The sequence below is a fragment of the Dama dama genome, chromosome X (genome assembly GCF_033118175.1).
Source record: "Dama dama isolate Ldn47 chromosome X, ASM3311817v1, whole genome shotgun sequence".
Lineage (NCBI taxonomy): Eukaryota > Metazoa > Chordata > Mammalia > Artiodactyla > Cervidae > Dama > Dama dama.
Genome location: NC_083714.1, coordinates 138,207,653 through 138,229,107, shown reverse-complemented (window position 1 = coordinate 138,229,107; position 21,455 = coordinate 138,207,653). Strand labels below are relative to the sequence as shown.

Genomic DNA, 21,455 nt, shown 5'->3' with positions numbered 1-21,455 from the left:
CAGCCGGCATCGGGACGACTCGCCCGCCTTGTACCGCAGGCTGGCCCGCAGGGCCTTGGTGTCCCAGGCCTGGAGGCGCTATCCCAGCTGGCTGCTCCTCCACCACTTCATGGGGCTGCGCTTTTCCCGCCATCGTAAGACTTCCAGGAAGACTCGCCGGTGCGGCCGCCACCACCGCAGCAGATGGAGACAGGTGACCATCCAGATCACCCTCCCTGAGCGCACGGGCAGCGTCTACACGTGTCTGCCCAGACCGGAGCAACCGGATCTCTGTGCCAATGAGACCGGACTGAGGCCCCTCAGTAGATGCCAGAAAGAAAAAAGGAGCTTTGACGAGCCTCAATTGTTTGACTGTCCTGAGACCAAGAGAAGGAGGCAGAGTCCGGAGCCCAGGCTGTCCGCCTTCCAGCCCGTGTGGAGGAATGGAGTGGTCCCTGCCTTTGTGCCCAAGCCGGGGCCTCTGAGGAGCAGCTTCTACTACGGGTGCAACAGCGTCTGAGGACATTGAGCAGCGGCCAGACCTCCCGCCTTGCCTGAGCATTCCCTGTCTGCAGCCCACCCTGCTCCAAGGCCAGCACCCCACCCCCAGCTCTCCCCATCCGCCACCCCCAACCCCCAGGGCAGAGTCACAGAGCCTCCCTGCAGAGATAGGAGCAGATAGGCACTCTGTCCTGGGCCTCCTGCAGCCTGATGTCCCCCTCCCGGCCAGGGAGTCAGGGCCCGGCCACCACCTCCCGATGAAACTCCCACCCACAGTTCTTTTTACCCAGCTGAGCCCTGCCCCACCCCTGCCTGAGTCACATATACCGCCAAGCCACCTCCCTCACCCCAGCCAGCACATCAGCGCAGCCCCCGAGCCACCCCTCCACCCTGCAGAGCCCACACTGAGGGGGCACCGCTAATTCCCAGCCTTCACTCCTTGCTGCCTTTTCCCCCAAGAAGACCCTTCTCAGGAAGGTGTGCTTTCCCCTCTATAACCTTAATAGAGGTTAAAGGTTGTTCTTCTTTTAAATAATAATAAAGTTTCATTATTACTATGAGGATTGTCATGTCTTCCTTTCAAATATTAGGATTTTATCCAGTGTGTTTTCTCCACCTTGGTTCTGTTGGGGCCAGACAATTCTCTGTGGGGTGCAGACCTCGGCATCATAGGGTTTTAGCAGAAACCCTGGTATCTCCCCTCTGGGTTTTCCTGGTGGCTCAGTTGGTAAAGAATCTGCCTGCAATGCGGGAGACCTGGGTTCGATTCCTGGGTTTGAAAGATGTGCTGGAGAAAGGAACGGCTACCCACTCCAGTATTCTGGCCTGGAGAATTTCATGGACAGAGGAGCCTGGCAGACTACAGTCCATGCGGTCGCAAAGAGTTGGACACAACTGAGCAACTTTCACTCACTCTCTGGTACCTCCCCTCTAGGTGACAGCACATAACCTACTTTGTGAAAATCAAAGCTGTTTCCAGTCACTGCCAGATATTGCCGGCGGGGTGGGGTGAGGGGGATGGTGCAGGATGACACTGGTGGAGAATCACTGAGGGACAGTGACCTCTACTGGCAGAACTGTCAAGCCTAGTCTCCCAACTCACGCCTTTTTCAAAGACACCGAGCTGAACAAAATGAAATGGTGTGTGCTGGCCAATAACATATCCCCCAACTTGTAGAATGCTTGGGGGCTGAATGACTCATGTTTGGGGCCTTATTAACAGGAGACCCCGGTTCGATTCCTGGGTCGGGAAGATCCCCAGAAGGGATGGGCTACCCACATCAGAATTCCTTGGCTTCTCTGGTTGCTCAGACGGTTAAGAATCCACCTGCAATGCAGGGGACCTGGGTTCAATCCCTGAACTGGAAAGATCCCCTGGAGGAAGGCATGGCAACCCACTCCAGGTTTCTTGCCTGGAGAATTTCATGGACAGAGGAGCCTGGCAGACTACAGTCCATGCGGTTGCAAAGAGTCGGACACAACTGAGCGACTTTCACACACTCTCTGGTACCTCTCCTCTAGGTGACAGCACATAACCTACTTTGTGAAAATCAAAGCTGTCTCCAGTCACTGCCAGATATTGCCGGCGGGGTGGGATGGGGGCATGGTGCAGGATGACACTGGTGGAGAATCACTGAGGGACAGTGACCTCTACTGGCAGAACTGTCAAGCCTGGTTTCCCAACTCATGCCTTTTTCAAAGACACAGAGCTGAACAAAATGAAATGGTGTGTGCTGGCCAATAACATATCCCCCAACTTGTAGAATGCTTGGGGTGTGAATGACTCATGTTTGGGGCCTTATTAACAGGAGACCCCGGTTCAACTCCTGGGTCGAGAAGATCCCCAGGAGAAGGCATGGAAACCCACTCTAGATTTCTTGCCTGGAGAATCCCCACGGACAGAGGAGCCTCGTGGGTGGCAGTCCATGCAGGGGCAACGAGTCGGACACAAATGACCACACAGCACCTAACAATCAGACGATGCAACTGTTAAAAAGGAGGGACTCATTCATCATCTTCCGGTTGGCAAAACTCAAAAAGGTGATTAATATCAAATGCTGGGAAGGATGCAGACAATCGGAATCCCAGGCAGTGCTGTGGGCATCAACGGGTCCAGCCCTTGTAAAGCGGCATTTGGAAGTGTTTCCTTGAACACAGTGGGGCCACCAGAAACACTCTTCCACCCACTCACATCCCCCGCGACACACATACACAGATGGTGAGGTGGTTCTTGCCAGCCCCCTTAGTCAGCTCAGAGAATTGGAAGAACCTAAGTGTCCACTAAAAGAGGAAGGGATAAAGTCAATATGGTATTGCTACCAAGGAACAACTATTCCACAGATTTAAGGATGGAAAGAGCCTAGGGGTTCCTTCATGGCTGGGTTTGGGCCCGATAATTCTATGCTGTGGATGCCCTGTGGGTTGCATGACGTGTAGCAGCAAACCGGGCCTCTATGGCCTAGGTATCATCAGGACATCCTCCAGTAACAACACTCAAACATGTCTCCAGACATTGCCAAACATTCCCTGAAGGACAGAAATGACCGCTAGTTGAAAAGTACTGAGCTACATTTTTTTTTTTAAGGTAAAAACTCAAAAATACACTGTCAAGTGAAAAAGATGGGGAGTGGCATATTATGGGTAGCACAAGTCATTCCTATCAATTAAGTAAATACAAAGTAACAAGCTGGCATAATAGAGGAGGCCAGAACCAAGTAAGGGGTCATTTGGACACTGTGCCTGTATTATTCCTTCCATCTGAAGCATATTTTCATACTGTTCAAACACGAAATTTCAAAATATTGCCCTTTAGAGAGTTGGAAGATAAGCTATAAAGAGCAAAGTCCCTTCTCCATCCCAGTGAGTACGGTTTCTAAGAGGGCAGAGACAGAAGGTAAACACGTAAATAAACGTGCACACTGACAGGTGGGGAGGCGTGCTATGAGGAGAAACAAGGCAGAAGGCATGCACACGACTCCATCCACACACTGGGGCCACAAACGCTTCCTCTGTCCCCATCACCAGGAAACTCCACTGTCCCTTCCCACGAATTCCAATTCTTCATTCAGAGTTTTCACCAGGTGCAACTCTGGCTAAACACAGCACCTCAGCAAATAAAAGGAAAAGCTGTTATCTACTTAGAAATAAAGATTTCCGAGTCATTAAAATTGTTCCTATACTTGTTAAAGCCAACATTTTCTATGGAGACAGTTACTGTTACATAGCAAAGGTCCTGGGCCGAAATTCAATAAATCAAGCTTTTATTTTGAGGTTTACTACCTGCCCTTTGCTAGACTTGAGACAAGGCATTTCACTCTGCATCGCTTACTAGAAAGGGACTGGGACCTTTGTGTGTCAGTGAGGGTGCCGTTGACATTTTGAGGGGGAAATTCCTCCTGATGTGTGGCTCTCCTGAGCTCAGCACTGCGTTGATTATCTCTCCTCTCCACTGGCTCAATGCCAAGGCATCTACAGATAGGCATGCCCCAAGACACACCGCATTTCCATATGCCACCTGGAGGTGCTATCTGGATGCAGCACGTACCACATGCAGGTGACAGACACTGAGAAATCGCTTCAAAAGTGACAAGGTCATGAAAAACAAAGCAAGTTGCAGATGGTGTCCTAGAATGGATTAGAATAAAAACGGGTGCTCTGGGGAAAAAAACGGACACAGGTTTGAAAAAACGGACAAAAATTCATACTTTAATAATACTGAATTCACCTTAATTTCTTAATTTTGATATATCTGTCATGGTGATTTAACCCATTAGGAAACGGGTCTAGAGCAGAGTTTCTCAACATCAGTACTGTTAACATTTTAACCTAAATAACTCTTGCCAGTAGCACATCCAACTGTGAAAACCAAAATGCTCCATACATTTCCACATATCCTTGGGAGCAATAAAAGGATGACGTCCCCCCAGGTGGAGGGGCCCTGGTACACAGGAGTTTTGTACTACTTTGCAACTCTTTTGGAAGTATATATATAGATAAATAGAGATATCTTTGTCAAATTTATATAAAGATATACACATATTCAGAGAAATAGAGGAAAAATGTACACATATTCATAGAAACAGAAGAGCAAAGCAGTGATTTTTAAAGTTACCTGAGCATCGTAAACTGATCTCTAAGAATAAAACAAGACAATGGAAAAGTAACAGTTCTTACTGGCTTCATTGATAACCACATAACAGATACAAATGTACTTTGAAAATAAGCTGAATTCAACCGAAAGATATTGAGTTCATCTGTATAATAGTGGCCTTAATAATTACGCAAAATTTTTTAACAGTAGTTCTTTTACATACTCAAATGGGCCAAGTATTTATTAGGACATCTCCCATTCTATGTCTTAAGAAGCATCATTTCTCCAAAATTGATATGAGCAAAATGGTGATTAGTTTTAGCTCCTTGGGTCTTCCTCAATAGAAGAACATGTAAGTATCCCTCCTACATCATGGTTTGGCCAAAAAAAGTAAGCCTAAGGTTTTAACCAAACACACCAGCAAGCTTGTGCTCTACAAATAACTACAGAAACAGAATTACAGAGATGTGTTTCCATTTTGTTCCGATTGAAGCAGCTGACCTAAGATGGAGTAAGCCTACTTCCTAGAGTAGCAAGACTGTGGGGAAAGGGCCAGGGGAAAGCACACGCCTGCTTCTGGAGGCAGCTGCAAAGCAGAGGCTTCATGTGAAGATGGACATGCCCCAGTGGGCTGGGGCTGCCTCCTGGTTTGGAAGATCCTTTGAGAAATTAACCACTGTCTTGGTTGCCACAGGGGTAAGACACTGAAGTCCAACACAAGATAAACCACAGGTGGAGAGAGATCCTTCTACTGTGACCATCCCCACTATGCTCACCAAGGGAGTATCTGTCCAGGGCAGTCGGGTGCAACAAGAGGGAGAAATGGGGGGTGGGACACCGTCTTCTCCTGTCCACTGTAGCCCAGGAGATGGGCCCCTGGGTTAAGAGCCAGGATGTTAGGCAGTCTTCATTCACTCACAGATGCTCACTAAGAGCTAACAGTGATTGGCTATTATGGTTAGGGAGGGTTAGGAGACTTCAACTGCAAGGGCATTTAGTGCTATTAAGACTCTTGGAGAGGGTGAGATATATGGAGAGAGTAACATGGAAACTTACATTACCATCTCTAAAATAGGTCATTTCAGTTCAGTTCAGTCGCTCAGTCCTTCTGACTCTATGAGACCCCATGGACTGCAGCCTGTCAGGCTTCGCTGTCCTTCACCAACTCCCGGAGCTTTCTCAAAGTCAGTCCATTGAGTCGGTGATGCCATCCAACTATCTCATTCTCTGTTGTCCCCATCTTCTCCTGCCTTCAATCTTTCCCAGCATCAGGGTCTTTTCCACTGAGTCAGCTCTTCCCATCAGATGGACAAAGTATTGGAACTTCAGCTTCAGCATCAGTCCTTCCAATGAATATTCAGCACTGACTGGTTTGATCTCCTTGCAGTGCAAGGGACTCTCAAGAGTCTTCTCCAACACCACAGTTCAAAAGCATCAGTTCTTCAGTGCTCAGCTTTCTTTATAGTCCAACTCTCACATCCATACATGACTACTGGAAAAACCATAGCTTTGATTAGACAGACCTCTGTCGGCAAGGTGAAGGAGCGGCAGCTGTCACGGCACACGAGTTTTGCCAAGAGAACGCACTGGTCCTAGCAAACACCCTCTTCCAACAACACAAGAGACGACTCCACACATGGACATCACCAGATAGGCAACACCAAAATCAGAATGATTATATTCTTTGTAGCCAAAGATGGAGAAGCTCTATACAGTCAGCAAAAACAAGACCGGGAGCTGACTGTGGCTCGGATCATGAACTCCTTATTGCCAAATTCAGAGTTAAATTGAAGAAAGTGGGGAAAACCACTAGACCACTCAATATGGCCTAAATCAAATCCCTTATGAGTAGACAGTGGAAGTGACAAACAGATTTAAGCAACTAGATCTGACAGACGAGAATGCCTGATGAACTATGGACGGAGGTTCGTGATGTTGTACAGGAGACAGGAATCAACACCATCCCCAAGAAGAAGAAATGCAAAAAGGCAAAACAGCTGTCTGAGGAGGCCTTACAAATAGCTGTGAAAAGAATAGAAGCGAAAAGCAAAAGATGAAAGGAAAGAGATACCCATTTGAATGCAGAGTTCCAAAGAATAGAAAAGAGAGATAAGAAAGCCTTCCGCAGCGATCAATGCAGAGAAATAGAGGAAAACAACAGAATGGGAAAGACTAGAGATCTCCAAGAAAATTAGAGATACCAAGGGAACATTTCATGCAAAGATGGGCTCAATAAAGGACAGAAATGGTAGGGACCTAACAGAAGCAGAAGATATTAAGAAGAGGTGGCAAGAATACAGAGAAGATCTGCACACAAAAGATCTTCACGACCCAGATAATCACGATGGTGTGATCACTCACACTCACCTAGAGCCAGACTTCCTGGAATGTGAAGTCAAGTGGGCCTTAAAAAGCATCACTACAAACAAAGCTAGTGGAGGTGATGGAATTCCAGTAGAGCTATTTCAAATCCTAAAAGATGATGCTGTGAAAGTGCTGCACTCAATATGTCAGCAAATTTGGAAAACTCAGCAGTGGCCACAGGACTGGAAAAGGTCAGTTTTCATTCCAATCCCAAAGAAAGGCAATGCCAAAGAATGCTCAAACTACCGCACAATTGCACTCATCTCACACACTAGCAAAGTAATGCTCAAAGTTCTCCAAGCCACACTTCAGCAATATGTGAACCATGAACTTCCAGATGTTCAAGCTGGCATTAGATAAGGCAGAGGAACCAGAGATCAAATTGCCAACATTTGCTGGATCATCGAAAAAGCAAGAGAGTTCCAGAAAAACATCTATTTCTGCTTTATTGACTATGCCAAAGCCTTTGACTTTGTGGATCACAATAAACTGTGGGAAGTTCTGAAGGAGATGGGAATACTAGACCACCTGACCTGTCTCCTGAGAAATGTGTATGCACATCAGGAAGCAACAGTTACAACTGGACATGGAACAACAGACTGGTTCCAAATAGGAAAAGGAGTATGTCAAGGCTGTATATTGTCACCCTACTTATTTAACTTATATGCAGAGTACATCATAAGAAACGCTGGGCTGGATGAAGCACAAGCTGGAATCAAATTGCCGGGAGAAATATCAATAACCTCAGATATGCAGATGACACCACCCTTATGGCAGAAAGCAAAGAAGAACTAAAGAGCCTCTTGATGAAAGTAAAAGAGGAGAGTGAAAAAGTTGGCTTAAAGCTCAACATTCAAAAAACTAAGATCATGGCATCAGGTCCCATCACTTCATGGCAAATAGACGGGGAAACAGTGGAAACAGTGGCTGACTTTATTTTTGGGGGCTCCAAAATCACTGCGGATGGTGAGTGCAGCCATGAAATTAAAAGACGCTTACTCCTTGGAAGGAAAGTTATGACCAACCTAGATACCATATTAAAAAGCAGAGACATTACTTTGTCAACGAAGGTCCATCTAGTCACGGCCAGTGGTCATGTATGGATGTGAGAGTTGGACTATAAACAAAGCTGAGTGTCAAAGAACTGATGGTTTTGAACTCTGATGTTGGAGAAGACTCTTGAGAGTCCCTTGGACTGCAAGGAGATTCAACCAGTCCATCCTAAAGGAGATCAGTCCTGGGTGTTCATTGGAAGGCCTGATGTTGAAGCTGAAACTCCAATACTTTGGCCACCTGATGCGAAGAGCTGACTCATTTGAAAAGACGCTGATGCTGGGAAAGATTGAGGGCAGGAGGAGAAGGGGACCACAGAGCATGAGATGGTTGGATGGCATCACCGACTCAATGGACACAGGTTTGGGTAGACTCTGGGAGTTGATGATGGACAGGGAGGCCTGGCATGCTGCAGTCCATGGGATCACAAAGAGTCGGAAACGACTGAGTGACTGAAGTGAGATGAACTGAACTGTCAGCAAAGTAATTTCTCTGCTTTTTAAATTTTGTCTATGTTGGTCATACCTTTTCTTCCAAGGAGGAAGCATCTTTTAATTTCACGGCTGCAGTTACCATCTCCAGTGATTCTGGAGCCCAAGAAAATAAAGTCTGTCATTGTTTCCATTATTTCTCCATCTCTTTGCCATGAAGTGATGGGACTGGATGCCATGATCTTAGTTTTTTGAATGTTCAGTTTTAAGCCAGCTTTAAGCCAGTAAAATATGTAGCCAGTAGGAATCTGTTGTATGACTCATGGGAATTTAGAACTCAGGAGCTCGGTATCAACCGAGAGGGCTGGGATGTGAAGGGAGATGTAGGGAGGTTCAAGCGGGACGTGGCACGTGCACTATGCCTGATTCATGTTGAGGTTTGACAGAAAACAACTAGATTCTGTAAAGCAAATATCCTTCAATTAAAAAAAATAAATTTTTAAAAAAAAAGACTGTTGAAGTTCAAGTTCACAGTGTGAGCCTAACAAAAGATTAAATCCAACATGGGAGCCAAACCTCCCAAGATGCCAGAATCTGCCCACCATCTCCATGCTTCATCTGAGAATTGACCGAGGATCATGGGGACAGCAAGGACTTCTGAATTCCATGTGACTTGTCCATAGTCTTTGTCAGGAGGGGTTCTAAATTTTACCCACAGGAGAACTTCATAGACTAAGCTTTGAACACCATTTTCAATTTTATCAGCTGACATCCCCTGGGAGCCTATCAAACACCCTGTCCATCAGCAACACAAGACTTCTCCGGGCCTGGGGCCTGAGGCCAAGGCACAGGTCTACCCTACACTGTGTGGCCCTGTATTCCCAAAGAGCCGTCCATGTGGACACTCAGGGAGTGCGAAATGGATGGATGGATGAACTAACAGAATGGAGAAATGAGCTCCTTTGGTTTTATTCACTGTTCCTACATTATCCCAAAAAGAAAGTAACAGAGAAACTAAGTTGGGGGTAGCATAGCTATAATAGAAAAGGAATAAAGGAAAGGAGGGAGCTTTCTTTCCCAAACCTTTGTTCCCCAGTCACAAATATTCAGACAACATAACACAGAGGACTCTCTAGTATACGAAGACTCCTGAATATGGTGCAGATAGAAAGAGCCAAGAGGAAGTGTACATGTAAAGAAAGCTGGTGCTAAAGTAAGTAACATGAAGACTGATTTACAGATTTCAGTAGATAATTTACTTAGCGACCAAAAGATGCAAATTCCTTCCATTTATATATCATGTCCAACCAGCATGACTTCTTCCGTGACTTTTCATCCCAAAGTGACCACAGTGACTGTCCTCTAGGGTTTGCATGAAATGAAAAATCAGCCAACAGCACTTACTGAACTAAACATGTCTTTTAAAGCATGTTCGGATGTAATAAATAAACGGAAATGCCTAAATCTTTAAAAGTTCTCATCACGAGGAAAAAAAATCTCATCACAATGTATGGTGACAGATGTTAACCACTGTGGTGATCATCTCACAATCACACAAATATCAAGCCATTATGTTTTACACTTGCAGCTCACATAATGGGATCTATTACGCTTCAGTAAAAATAAATAGAGTGAAATTGCACTAGCACAGCTAAATAGAAAAGTATCATACATTTTCAAGATTTGTAAATACACATGGGTCTGATGGAATTCTTTGTATTCACTTGAATAATAATTTTGTCAAACTGTGTCAGAAACAGTAATACTTAGGCATAAACAATTGCTTCTGTCAGCAAACCACTAACAAGATAGAAATGTCCACTCCCTTTCCGAAAGTGTGGGGAGCCCTGGACTGAAGGTAACTGTCTAAGAACTGGCTCCGCTGCTACTTCTCATCAATGGCACCAGACAGGGCCAACTGGGCTGAGAAGAATCGGGCTCTTGTTTCTTGAAATCAAAGGACTACATAGGAGCTGGGCTGCTATTTTACAAGCACAAGACCGTTAATCCCCTTACCATGGATACAAGAGCATGTTGTTCCTTCTTAGATCACAAGGCTTCTCCCTGAATAATTAGAGGAAGAAATTCATTCTGTGCCCCACATCATTTTACTCAGAAAGAGAACACTGTGCTTGAGTTACACTTCTACTTCTCTGCTAAAAATGATCAATTATCCTATAAAAACATTATTTGAGTCAAGGAGGCAGATAAACGTCTCAGTTGACCTGGAAAATGGACTAAAATTTCATCGTAATTTCCTGAGATAATACTTGCAACATTTAAAACTTCCTGTGAAAATCTTTTCAAAAATCTGGACGGAACTTTACAACAAAACCTTGAAAACACCTGTTTACTATCTTCAAAGTCCCAAGAACACTTAACATAACCTGATCTAATAAAAGCAGAACTTTCTACCACTTAGTTTTTTTACTTGCATCATCCACTCTACTTTTAAGAAAACTCGAGGAAGAGCAAAAAACCACCTGATATCAAGATCTGTAAGTAATGATTTCAAAAGAATTGGTTCTGTCACATTTCATTCATCTTCCACGTCCCTCCGGGCCAGCTTCTCGGGAATGTCCTTGGCGGGACCTGGATTTACCCATCACTGAACTCTCAGGGCCTATGTCGCAGCCTGCACAGCGGGCTTCCGAGAGCAGCTACCAACTTCTCTGGCTTGCGCCCAGCAGTGCAGCACACGCAGCCTCAGGAGAGCGCAGTGAGGAGTCTTCTGCTCCTCACACCATTGCCTTGGGTGCTGTCAGCTCTTTCTCTCCTCCACTCCCTGCAGCATCTGGGGGGACTGATGGAGCCGGCGTGTCATTTCTGGGCGTTTAAGAGCTCAGGCCAGTCTGATCAAAACCTAGATCAACTGTCTTCCCACCACTAACACCCAGCTTCCCTCCCCCACGGGGCTGGCCTGTGCAGGATGCATTCTGCTCTCCAGGCTCCACTCCTCCTGCCCATAGCCCCTGACCTCCCCCACTCCTGCTCACTGAGGGATGGAAAAGGGACAGGGGAGGGGGCGGGGATCTGCAGGAGAGGAAAAGGCCAGCTTTGGTTCCCCAGGTGGGCTCCCCGTGCGCCCCCTGCCTGATGGTGGCCTCATCACGGCGCGCCCTCCTGTCCATCCAGACTGCACTTGGGGCCTTCGGAGAAAGTGTGGCGACCTCTGCACTGGCCCTTTCCCTGGCACAGACGATGGCTTCCATCTCGCCCTGCCTGCCCACTCTCCGCCTTCCCTGGGCCCTGCACGTGGATCTTGGGCCCCACAGGCCCGTCCAGCTCCCTTCAGTCGCCTCCACTTGGCCCCAGCGGCCATCCGGGCGCAGACTGCTGGCAAAGCCGCCCCCTCTCGCTCATGCAGGCTCGAGCTGGCCTTCACCTTCAGCCTTCTCCAGCTGAGGGGCAGGCACCAGTCTCCATCCCACCCACAGGACGGTCTCGGCGCCTGGGTACACCGTCACCAGGGCTCCAGGTGCTGCCACTCTCATGCTACTCCTTGGATCGTGTGCAGGTTGGGGAGCGACGTGCCCATCTCTCCTCTCACAGACGACTCCTCTCTCTACTGGTGGCTCTGCGTGACCTGAGGTGGGCAGGCGAGCAGGCAAGGTTGGCACTGCTGTGGCCGGGGCACCAGCTCCTCACATGGACCCAGCTGTCAGCTCCCTGTGGGCTGCGAGTGCAGACCGCTGCCACCCATCCCACCCGTCCTCCGGGGAGGGTGGTGGGGACACCCCACTCCCTCTCTGCAGGCCCACACCTCTGCTTCTGGGGCCCCTGACCTTCTCTTCCACTGCCTGCGTGGGGTCATGGTGCCTGGACGTAAGTCCTGCATGGAGGCGGCCAGGACCTCACCCTAGTAGGAACACCGTCCTGCAGAGTCCATCCTGGTTCTACTGGGTCAAGGGTAGGACGCTCACAGATTCCTAAATATGCAGAGGAGACACTAGCCCTGTGTCATGGAGGTGATCATGCTTGATAGAAGAGATACTGTAGTTAGGACTGGGTAAAAGCTGGGAAGAAATTGAGAGCCTTCATGACTCTGTTCATTGCTATCTTTAGTGAGTTGTTGTTGAGTTGCTAAGTCATGTTGACTCTTTGTGACCCCATGGACTATAGCCCTCCAGGCTCCTCTGTTCATGGGATTCTATAGGCAAGAATACTGGAGTGTGTTGCCATGCTCTCCTCCAGCGGATCTTCCTGACCCAGGTATCGAACCTGTGTCTCCAGGGTCTCCTGCATGGGCAGGCAGGTTCTTTATCACTGAGCCACCAGGGTAGCCCTCATTAGTGAGTTGTTCTTTACATTTTCCATCCAGTGCACCTCAGTATCTCTAAGTTTTCTGCAATATCCATAGAATAAGCAATGATGTGGCAGAAAAAAAAAAATTAAAAGCTGGCAAATGTTCACAATTTGCATCCTGAAGCCATCCTCAAAGGGATACGTCCCACTCTCTAGAATTCAATCTGCCTGACCCTAGCACAAAAAGACCTCTTTAAGGCAGATTTAAAATCTGATCCATTTGCCAAGCTGCTGGTGTTTTTCTGTTACCTGCCACACTTGGGAGAGGCATTCTGACTGGGAAGTTGTTTTCAATCCATCTTGTGTCATGTGGTCCCCTTTCCCAGAGGGCCACCTGCTCATGTAAAGATGCAGCCACCTTTAGGGCAGCACATGTAGAATTGGGCCCAGCACCTGTACTGCATCTTAAACACATCCTGATTCATTAGGCAGCCCTCATCACTCAGCCTTCTGACAGCAGTACTGCAGAGACTCAAACTGAGCATTTACCAGAAAAAATTTGTTGAATCCCAATCTAGTTTTGCACTTTTCAATTTTTTCCACTGACATCGGCAACAAAAGCTACTATATAGCCTATGTACCCAGTTAAAACATCTCAGCAAATAAACCAGATCATATATTCATAGACTCCTACAAGGCGCAGGCTTGAGAATATAAAAAATTTCAAAAGTGAATTTCTCAAAATTAATCTAAAATATTATGAATTTAAATTAACTTTTCCTAAGAATGAAAGCATGATTTAACATAGTCACAAGATGAAATTTTGCACTCAGAGAAAGTAAGAGTATAATAAAAAACAGTATGTATAAATTCTCCTAATCAAGAATAACAGTAAGATTAAAAGAAACTAGTTGAGGGGTTTTAGCATTGTGAGATGACCAATGGCTTTTTTTCTTATGTTTTTCATTTTTTTTAATTGAGGTATAGTTTATATACAATATTATATATATTTCAGGGGTACAACATATTGATTCACAATTTTAAAGGCTATACTCCATTTATAGTTATAAAATATTGGCTATATTTTCTGTGCTACACAATATATCCTTGTGGCTTATTTATTTTATATACAACAAACTCTACCTCTTAATCCCATGCCGCTGTCTTGTCCTTCCCCCTTCCCTCTCCCCTTTGGCAGTCACTAGGTTGTTCTCTGTATCTGAGTCTGTTTCTTTTTGTTATATTCACAAGTCTGCTTTATTTTTTAGATTCCACATAGAAGTGATAACACACAGCATGTGTCTGACTTAATTTCACTAAACATAATACCCTCCCAAGTACATCCACATTGTTGCAAATGGTAAAATTTCACTCTTTTTTCTGGTAGAGTAGTATTCCATGTGTGTGTGTGTGTGTGTGTGTGTGTGTGTGTGTGTGTGTGTGTACACAACATCTTCTATATCTGTTCATTTGCTGATGGGCACTTAGGTTGCTTCTGTAGCTTGGCTAATGTAAATAACATTGCTATGAACATTGGGATGTGTGTATATCTTTTGGAATTAGTATGTTTCTTTCTTCTGATATATAACCAGGAATGGTCTGCTGGGTCATATGGTAATTCTATTTTTAGGGTTTTTTTTTAAACTTTTTGAAAATAGCATCTTTAAAGTTTTTGCAGAGGTAAAATATTAAACTTAAAATAGGTCTTAGTACATCAAAATACTAAGTTCTCTAACTGTATTCCAAGATGGTCTTTAAAACATAATATTCCATAAATTACAGAAGAGCAACCTTGGTCTGCAATTGTACAGAATGAATTTTTACAAACATAATAAATATATTTACGCCCTTACACATATTTTTAGTTTTTTGAGGAAACTCCATACTGTTTTCCATAGTAGCTGCACCAATTTACATCCCTACCAACAGAGTACTAAGGTCCCCTTTTCTCCTTGTGTTTTTCCTTTTTGATTTTTCAGAAGGCAATCTTCTACTTTTTTTATTTTAAAAAGGATATTAATATCATTTCAGAAAGAATGCTTCAGTTTAAAGGCGTAAGATAAAAGTAAATATATCTTTTCTAAAAATCTATAAAATAGTAGAGTTCACTTAGGCAATGTTTTTTACTTTACATCCCCTTCTTTTAATTTTCTGAATCATGTGAATATGTTACACATCTTAAAATACGTGTGAGTGTGAACACACAAATCCACATATTGTATGTTTATTTTGTTCCTCCAAATGTTATTCTTCTGTTTTATTCCTTATATTCACAGCTCATGCATAATACATTGTGGCTTTGAGTAAGACCAATAAATAGAAACCCTCTTTGCTAGGTTCTTAACAGAAGACAAAAGAATGAAGCAAACAGGAGACCAAAATAAAAGACTTCATTGACTTTCATCAGCAGGTAAATTTCCTTTCGAATTGTAAAAAAATTCTGAAATGAGATAAATTCATCTCTAATGACCCAGAGAGAGCTGAACTAAAGCAGCTATCACCACATACTGGAGTAAGAGGCAATATATTTAACACCTTAGGATCTGGTACCTACCAATCTAAACAGTCCATAGCTGTAGACAGCACAAATAGCCATGAGGGTGTGTGAGCCTGCCCAGGCAGGGCCTCATTCTGTATTTAGTGTGAGGAGCAGCACAGAAAAATGTGTGCTGAGAGCACGCCGGCTTCCCCTTTCAGCCCATCAATCAGATCAGTCCAGTCATTTCACTTCTCAAGGGGAATAGTGCAGGAAGAGGGTAGAGAGAAACCAGGAGTGTTACCCTAATCACAAATAGAGATGAAAAGAAACATCACAAATAGGGAAGATTCCTCCAGAAGAATAGACGAAAATGTAAAACTATTAAAATTGTACTAAAACTTTCAAGAAAATAAACAAGGTGCTATGACAGATACCAACAGTACGATGAACCTATACATATGTAAATTATTTTCAAATGAGTGCTATGGATTTATCCTCCTCCCCTAATTCATATGTTGAAGCTCTAACCCTAAATGTGAACGCATTTGGTGACAGGGCCTATAAGGAGATAATTAGAGTTAAATGAGATGTCATTTAACATAGAAAGGATTAGCACCCTCATCCAAAGAGACTCCAGAATGCTCCTTCTCTCCCCTGCCAGTTCTCCTTCAACCGAGACCATGTGAGCATACAAAGATTGGGTGGACCTGCAAGCTCAAAGGAGAGGCCTCAGATTGAAACCTACCTTGTCAGCATCTTAGTCTTCAACTCTCAGCCTCCAGAACAGTGAGAAATAAACCTGTTGTTTACGTCACCCAATCTACGGTATTTTGTTATGGCAGCCAGAGCAGACCAATACAATGAGAATAGAACTCTTTTCTTTCCATCTATCTATCGTATCAACAAGAGAACTATACATAAAATAGAAATGTAGAAAGCTTATGACATATAACTACAAATTTTTATATTTATCTCCATAGTGCCTATTGAATGAAGAGCATTATTTGAACACGATATAAACTATAAGCTGACCTAGATTATAAAGGTTTTTTTAATGTTAAATTAAAATGTGGGTCTCTTAAAAATTATATTTAAATAAATTATTTTCAAGATTGAGTTTTGAGTTAATATTCTACCTCAAATAATATTGCAAACAATCAATTAACACTTTTCACTGTTTACTTACTCAGTTGTTTCTCTGTTGGGAACTTTTCTCATGGAGAAAGCCACCATTGCTTTGAAGAGATACTCTTCATTTGTATCCCAGGCATACTGAAAGAGAAGTAACACAGAGAATGAAAAGTAGAGAGGCATGGAATAAAAACTGGTCCACTGGGTTCTAACTGTGGCCACAGTGGTGTTGGGGTGTGTGTGTCCGTCTGTCTCTCTCTCTTTCATCTTATGCAAAAAAAAGACTGGGGACCATGATAAATCATGTCACCATAATGTTTAGGATAGAATCTCTTGGTTATTCTATTACTGCAAGTGTGGTGGGTTTCCCACTGTATACTCTTCTTCAAAATCTGCAGTATTAGTAACCCAGTCAACAAACAGGGCATTTGGACATCTCATCCTGTATGTAAACACTTGATTACTTTTCATCCTTTCTCTCTTCCCTCATAAACTGACTCCCCACCTCAGCTTCCTTTCCTATATTAATACAAGTTTTCATTTTCTTAGCTGAAAACTTGAGTGTATGTGCATGTGATGGGCTGAATTGTATTCTCCCACAAAGAAATTTGTATGTTAAAATCCTAACCCCAAGTACCTCAAAATGTAACCATATATGGAAGACAGTGTCTTTACCCAGGTGATTATGTTAAAATGAGATCATTTGGGTGGGTCCTAATCCAATATGATGGGTGTCATTGTAAGAACAGGAAATCTGGACACTGCCCCCGAGGGAAAACATGTGAACACAGCCATCTAAAAGTCAAGGAGATGGGTCTTGAACACATCCCTCCCTCACAGAACTCAAAAGGAATCAACCCTTCGGACACCTTGATATTGGACTTCCAGCCTCCAGAATGAGAGGAAACAAATTTCCATCGTTTAAGCCACCGAGTCTGTGGTACTATTATAGCAGCCCTAGCAAACTAAGGTGGCTGACCCCACATTTTAGGTGTGTAATCACAAAACAGTGTGGCTTAACTCAATTCATGGTGACCTACTCCCAAACTGCCTGGCATCCCCTTAGGGGTCTCCATCAGTTTTCTTTCCCTCATGGTTCACAATGACTGTTTCAAATCTCCTTCAGCCCCCACAGTACCCCCACATCTCTGTGCTTTCCCTCATTCCTCACTTTCACTAGGCACTCTTGTTTCTTAAGTAATAGATACATCTCAGGTCATCCACTGACACATGTCCCACCTCCTGCCCTCCTGACACCAAGTACAAAACTTCTTCCACAGGCACATGTCTTATCCACATCCTCCTCCAAGGGCCACATATGGTGTTTCTCCTCTGGTCAATGGCCCTTCTATCCACCTCTTTAGGAATGCTTCCATTTGGCCCTTCTCTGGATCTAAACTATATCAGTTTCCCTCTGTGCATTCAATGCTGACTGGAGGCTATTCATTGACTCTGAACTATGCTTAAGTCTTTCCCATTAAAATAACAAAACCAAATCGCTTTATTCAGTCCTCCTTCTTCTACCCATTGTCGTTTCTTTCCTGCCCTTCACAACCAAAATTCTTGAAGGAGTTGTCCATCCTTCTGTCTGCACCCGGTCACTGACTGCGTATTCTGAACCTCCTCCACCTGCCTTCCAGTCCCTGCATTCCAAAAAGCAGCTCTCTCACGTTACCAATGACCTTCATGTTGCTCAACACAACGAGCAGTTTTCAGTCTCCCCTCGCCTGGCCCCTCAACAGCACTCAACACTCTTGAACACTCCCTTCATCTGAAAGCACGCTCTTCCCTTTCCTGACACAGCATCCTCCTGGTTTTCCTGCTGTCCCTCCGTCTCCTTTTCAAGTTCCTCCTCCTCTGCAAGGGCTGTAAGAATCACAAGGTTCGAGGCCAGCCCCTCTCCTCTGGCCATCCCCCACCTTCATCAGCACTGTCATCATCACTTCAGTGCAAGTGACGCGGGAATGGATATCTCAAGCCAGCTCAATAATGCTCCAAACTCAGTAAGTCCAAAAGCTACGGTTTTCTTATCTATTCTCAGTTCCCTGAGTCATAAATGGGCCATCATCTGTCTACTTGCTTATCCTTGACCTTTCCTCTTCCCTCCATTGTCATCCCATTCCATGGCTTTCAAAACCTTTCACTGCCCCTCTCTCCATCAACACACCAGACTCCAAATGGCCATCTTCTCTCACCCATACTGCTCCCACCGCCTACCAACTGGTTCCTTCTGTCCACTCTAGTCTCTTTGAGTCTGTCCTCTGCTCTGCGGCCAAAGTGTCTTGCAAACACACATTCTGTCATGACACCCCTTCCACGAAACCCCCACTTGCTTTAGAAATTAATACCAAAACTCCTCAACACAATCCATACATTCTTTGGCTTGACCCCTCCTTTCTCTTGAAGCTTATTACATGTGATGCTGCTCTGCACTGCTCCAGTTCCAAACACCTTGGCCATCCTTCCACCCTTCACTCCTCCCAAGCTCCTCCCTTGTAAGAAGCCTTTGCATGTGCTAGTCCCTTCACCCTCTTTCCTTGTATTCCCCAGGTTCACTTCTACTAGTGTTTTAGACATCGCAGCAAATGCCAGGTCCTGTGGCCTCTAATGAGGCCAAAGTCCCTGTGGACTTCTCTTTCCTGAAATGCTTGTCGAGATCGCACACTTGCATTTGGTTCATTGAATAGGCAACCAATCCCATGACTATAAGCTCCCCAAGGGCAAGGATAAGTCTAGTTTTAGCTGTACCACATCCAAGCATCCAGCATGGTGCCTGCACTCAGAGGATTCTGGGAAAAGCAACCCTATGCACTGGCAGAGATGGTGGATTCTGCCCTCAAACCTGACCACTGCCCCCTGCTGACTTGAGATCATGAGTAGGTCACTTAATGTCTTTGCACCTCTGTTTTCTCATCCACCTAATGAGAATGGGAACACCCATGTCATCTTCCTCAAAAGGTTGTTGTGAGAGCTAAACGAGCTAAGGTGGGCAAAGTGATTAGAAGGGTCCCAGGCAGAAAGAACGCTAAGTTCTTCAAGGAATGCTGGTGTTAGAATGATTATTACTCACTGAGTGAACAAAATGGTGGATTGCCTTGCAAACCAAATATGTCCAAGTTTCTTCAGCATTTTTTTTTATCATCTCTAGCCTGAGGCATCTTACTCTCACCTGCTATTGGGCAAAATTTTCACAGACCACACTGGCAAACTGAAACTAGAATGACACAACTCCATCTCATTAATTTGAGTCTTTACTGTTCCTATAGCTACCGGAGCCCCATGAGTGTTTTATTAACTTTAATTTCATGAACATGCATTTCATGCTGCTTTCTTGATATTTGAGAATTGAAGACAAGTGACCATAGAAGTGGAACATTTTGTGCCATGAAAGATCTTACATAGGTGAAACATGCCTTCTTTTCAATGATGAGAAAAGTGACTGACAAAATTCAAATGACCACCACAGTGAGGAACAGAGCCCAAACCAGGCCTGTTTTGGGTAGTAGAGAACTTTACATATTTTCCAGGATACACCACAGATTAAATACTAAAGGCAAAATCACTTTATTAACAATTTCTATTTTACTACAAATATTTTTGCTTTAAGAAAATATGAGATTTGATGTCTTTAGAAGTAGTTTGTGCAAGTTTAAGATAACTATGCATAGAGGCTCATTATCAGAGAAAGCAGTGTTATTAGCAAACAAAATTTTAAGGGAACATGCAGGATCTGCACTTACTGCTTTATCTCCCAGGGCTGTTCTGATACTAAGTCTCACTTTAAAAGCATTTTCTGCATCTGCCAGAGAGAAAAAAGAGCAGTACATGATGATAAAATCTGTCAAAATGGAGCCTGATAAATCCTAATATTTAATGAAACTGAAATCAGTAGACCCTGGTCCGATTCCTGGGTCAAGAAGATCCCCTGGAGAAGGGATAGGCTACCCACTCCAGTATTCTTGGGCTTCCCTGGTGGCTCAGTTGATAAAGAATCCACCTGCAATGCGTGAGACCTGGGTTTGATCCCTGAGTTGGGAAGATCCTCTGGAGAAGGGAAAGGCTACCCACTCCAGTATTCTGGCCTGGAGAATTCCACCGACTGTACAGACCATGGGGTCGCAAAGAGTCAGACACGACTGAGCGACTTTCACTTTCACTTTTTTAAAAAAAATTAATAGAACAAAGATTGCAATTAAACTGTCCCCAATACTTTTGAAAGTTTAACTGTAATCATCTTACATGGTTGAAACTTTTCTTTCAAACTCATAAAACATTCACAGGCTCAAGTTTCAAGCCACAACACAGCGGCAGATTTAGAAAAATAAAGAAGTCTTTCAGTCAGAGACTTGTCAATCGTTCAGAAAACTGTTAATCTATTTCAAAGTTTCAAGGCTTACGTACCTGGTTGACAGAGATCGGCACGAATAGCAGTTACTAGAAAAAAGAGCAGCCACAACATTCTTTCAGAGTGGGAAACACAAGGCAAACGGAAGGAAAAAAAATTCACCCTTCACTTAAAGCTGCCTTAGTCATTCTGTGACCCGGATTAGAATATGAAACAAAGAAGCAAGCCACCACCTAAAAGGTTTAATGATTAACCCCCATCATTTGGGTTAATACTTTGATAGAAGCAGCCCATCTCCTGTCAGTTATTTATGAAAATCTGCTTGGAAAACAGATTAGTTGTCCTTTCCAAACTCTACCTCCAAAGAATGTTTTCTCTGCTGACTCAGAAGTTGGAATCCTCCCCGGCCCTTCCTTCTGTTGTCTGGTTAAATGCACAGTGGAAAGAATTAGTCCTTTCTGGAGGTTTACGTTGTGAACTCTCCCGTCTTTTCAGGGCTGAAATATCTGGTTTATAGATAGACTATCTTAATTTAGGAAACAAACATCACTCCTTTCTATCTCTGGTGAACAAAGGACACCCTTCCAAGACTGGCTTCATCTGACTCTCACCTCCACAGGTAAACATTCAGGAGAGCTTCCAAATCAAAGAGAATGCTTTTGGTCAGCCCTAAGGTCTGGTAGTTGTGCAAAATTAAAGTTAATGACATAGAGCAGTGCTACCCAATGGAACATTCTGTGAGGATGGAAATGTTCTATATCTGCAGTATACAATATGTATACAACACATACAATGTGCTAGCCACTAGGTGTAGGTGGCTTGTTGAGGACCTGAAAT

At 44.3% G+C, this 21,455-nt stretch overlaps 1 protein-coding gene across 1 annotated transcript in view; it reads right to left on the bottom strand.

Moving 5' to 3' along the window:
* The window catches only part of CLTRN (collectrin, amino acid transport regulator), a 40,083-nt gene extending 19,225 nt beyond the window's left edge, over positions 1-20,858 (bottom strand). The window contains exons 1-3 of the mRNA XM_061136545.1: positions 20,675-20,858; positions 20,014-20,072; positions 16,329-16,414 (exon numbers count right to left, since the gene is read on the bottom strand). Of these exons, the coding sequence (XP_060992528.1) occupies positions 16,329-16,414; positions 20,014-20,072; positions 20,675-20,732 (203 nt within the window). The 5' untranslated portion in view covers positions 20,733-20,858. The remainder of the gene's footprint in view (positions 1-16,328; positions 16,415-20,013; positions 20,073-20,674) is intronic.
* Between the last annotated feature and the right edge of the window lie 597 nt (positions 20,859-21,455).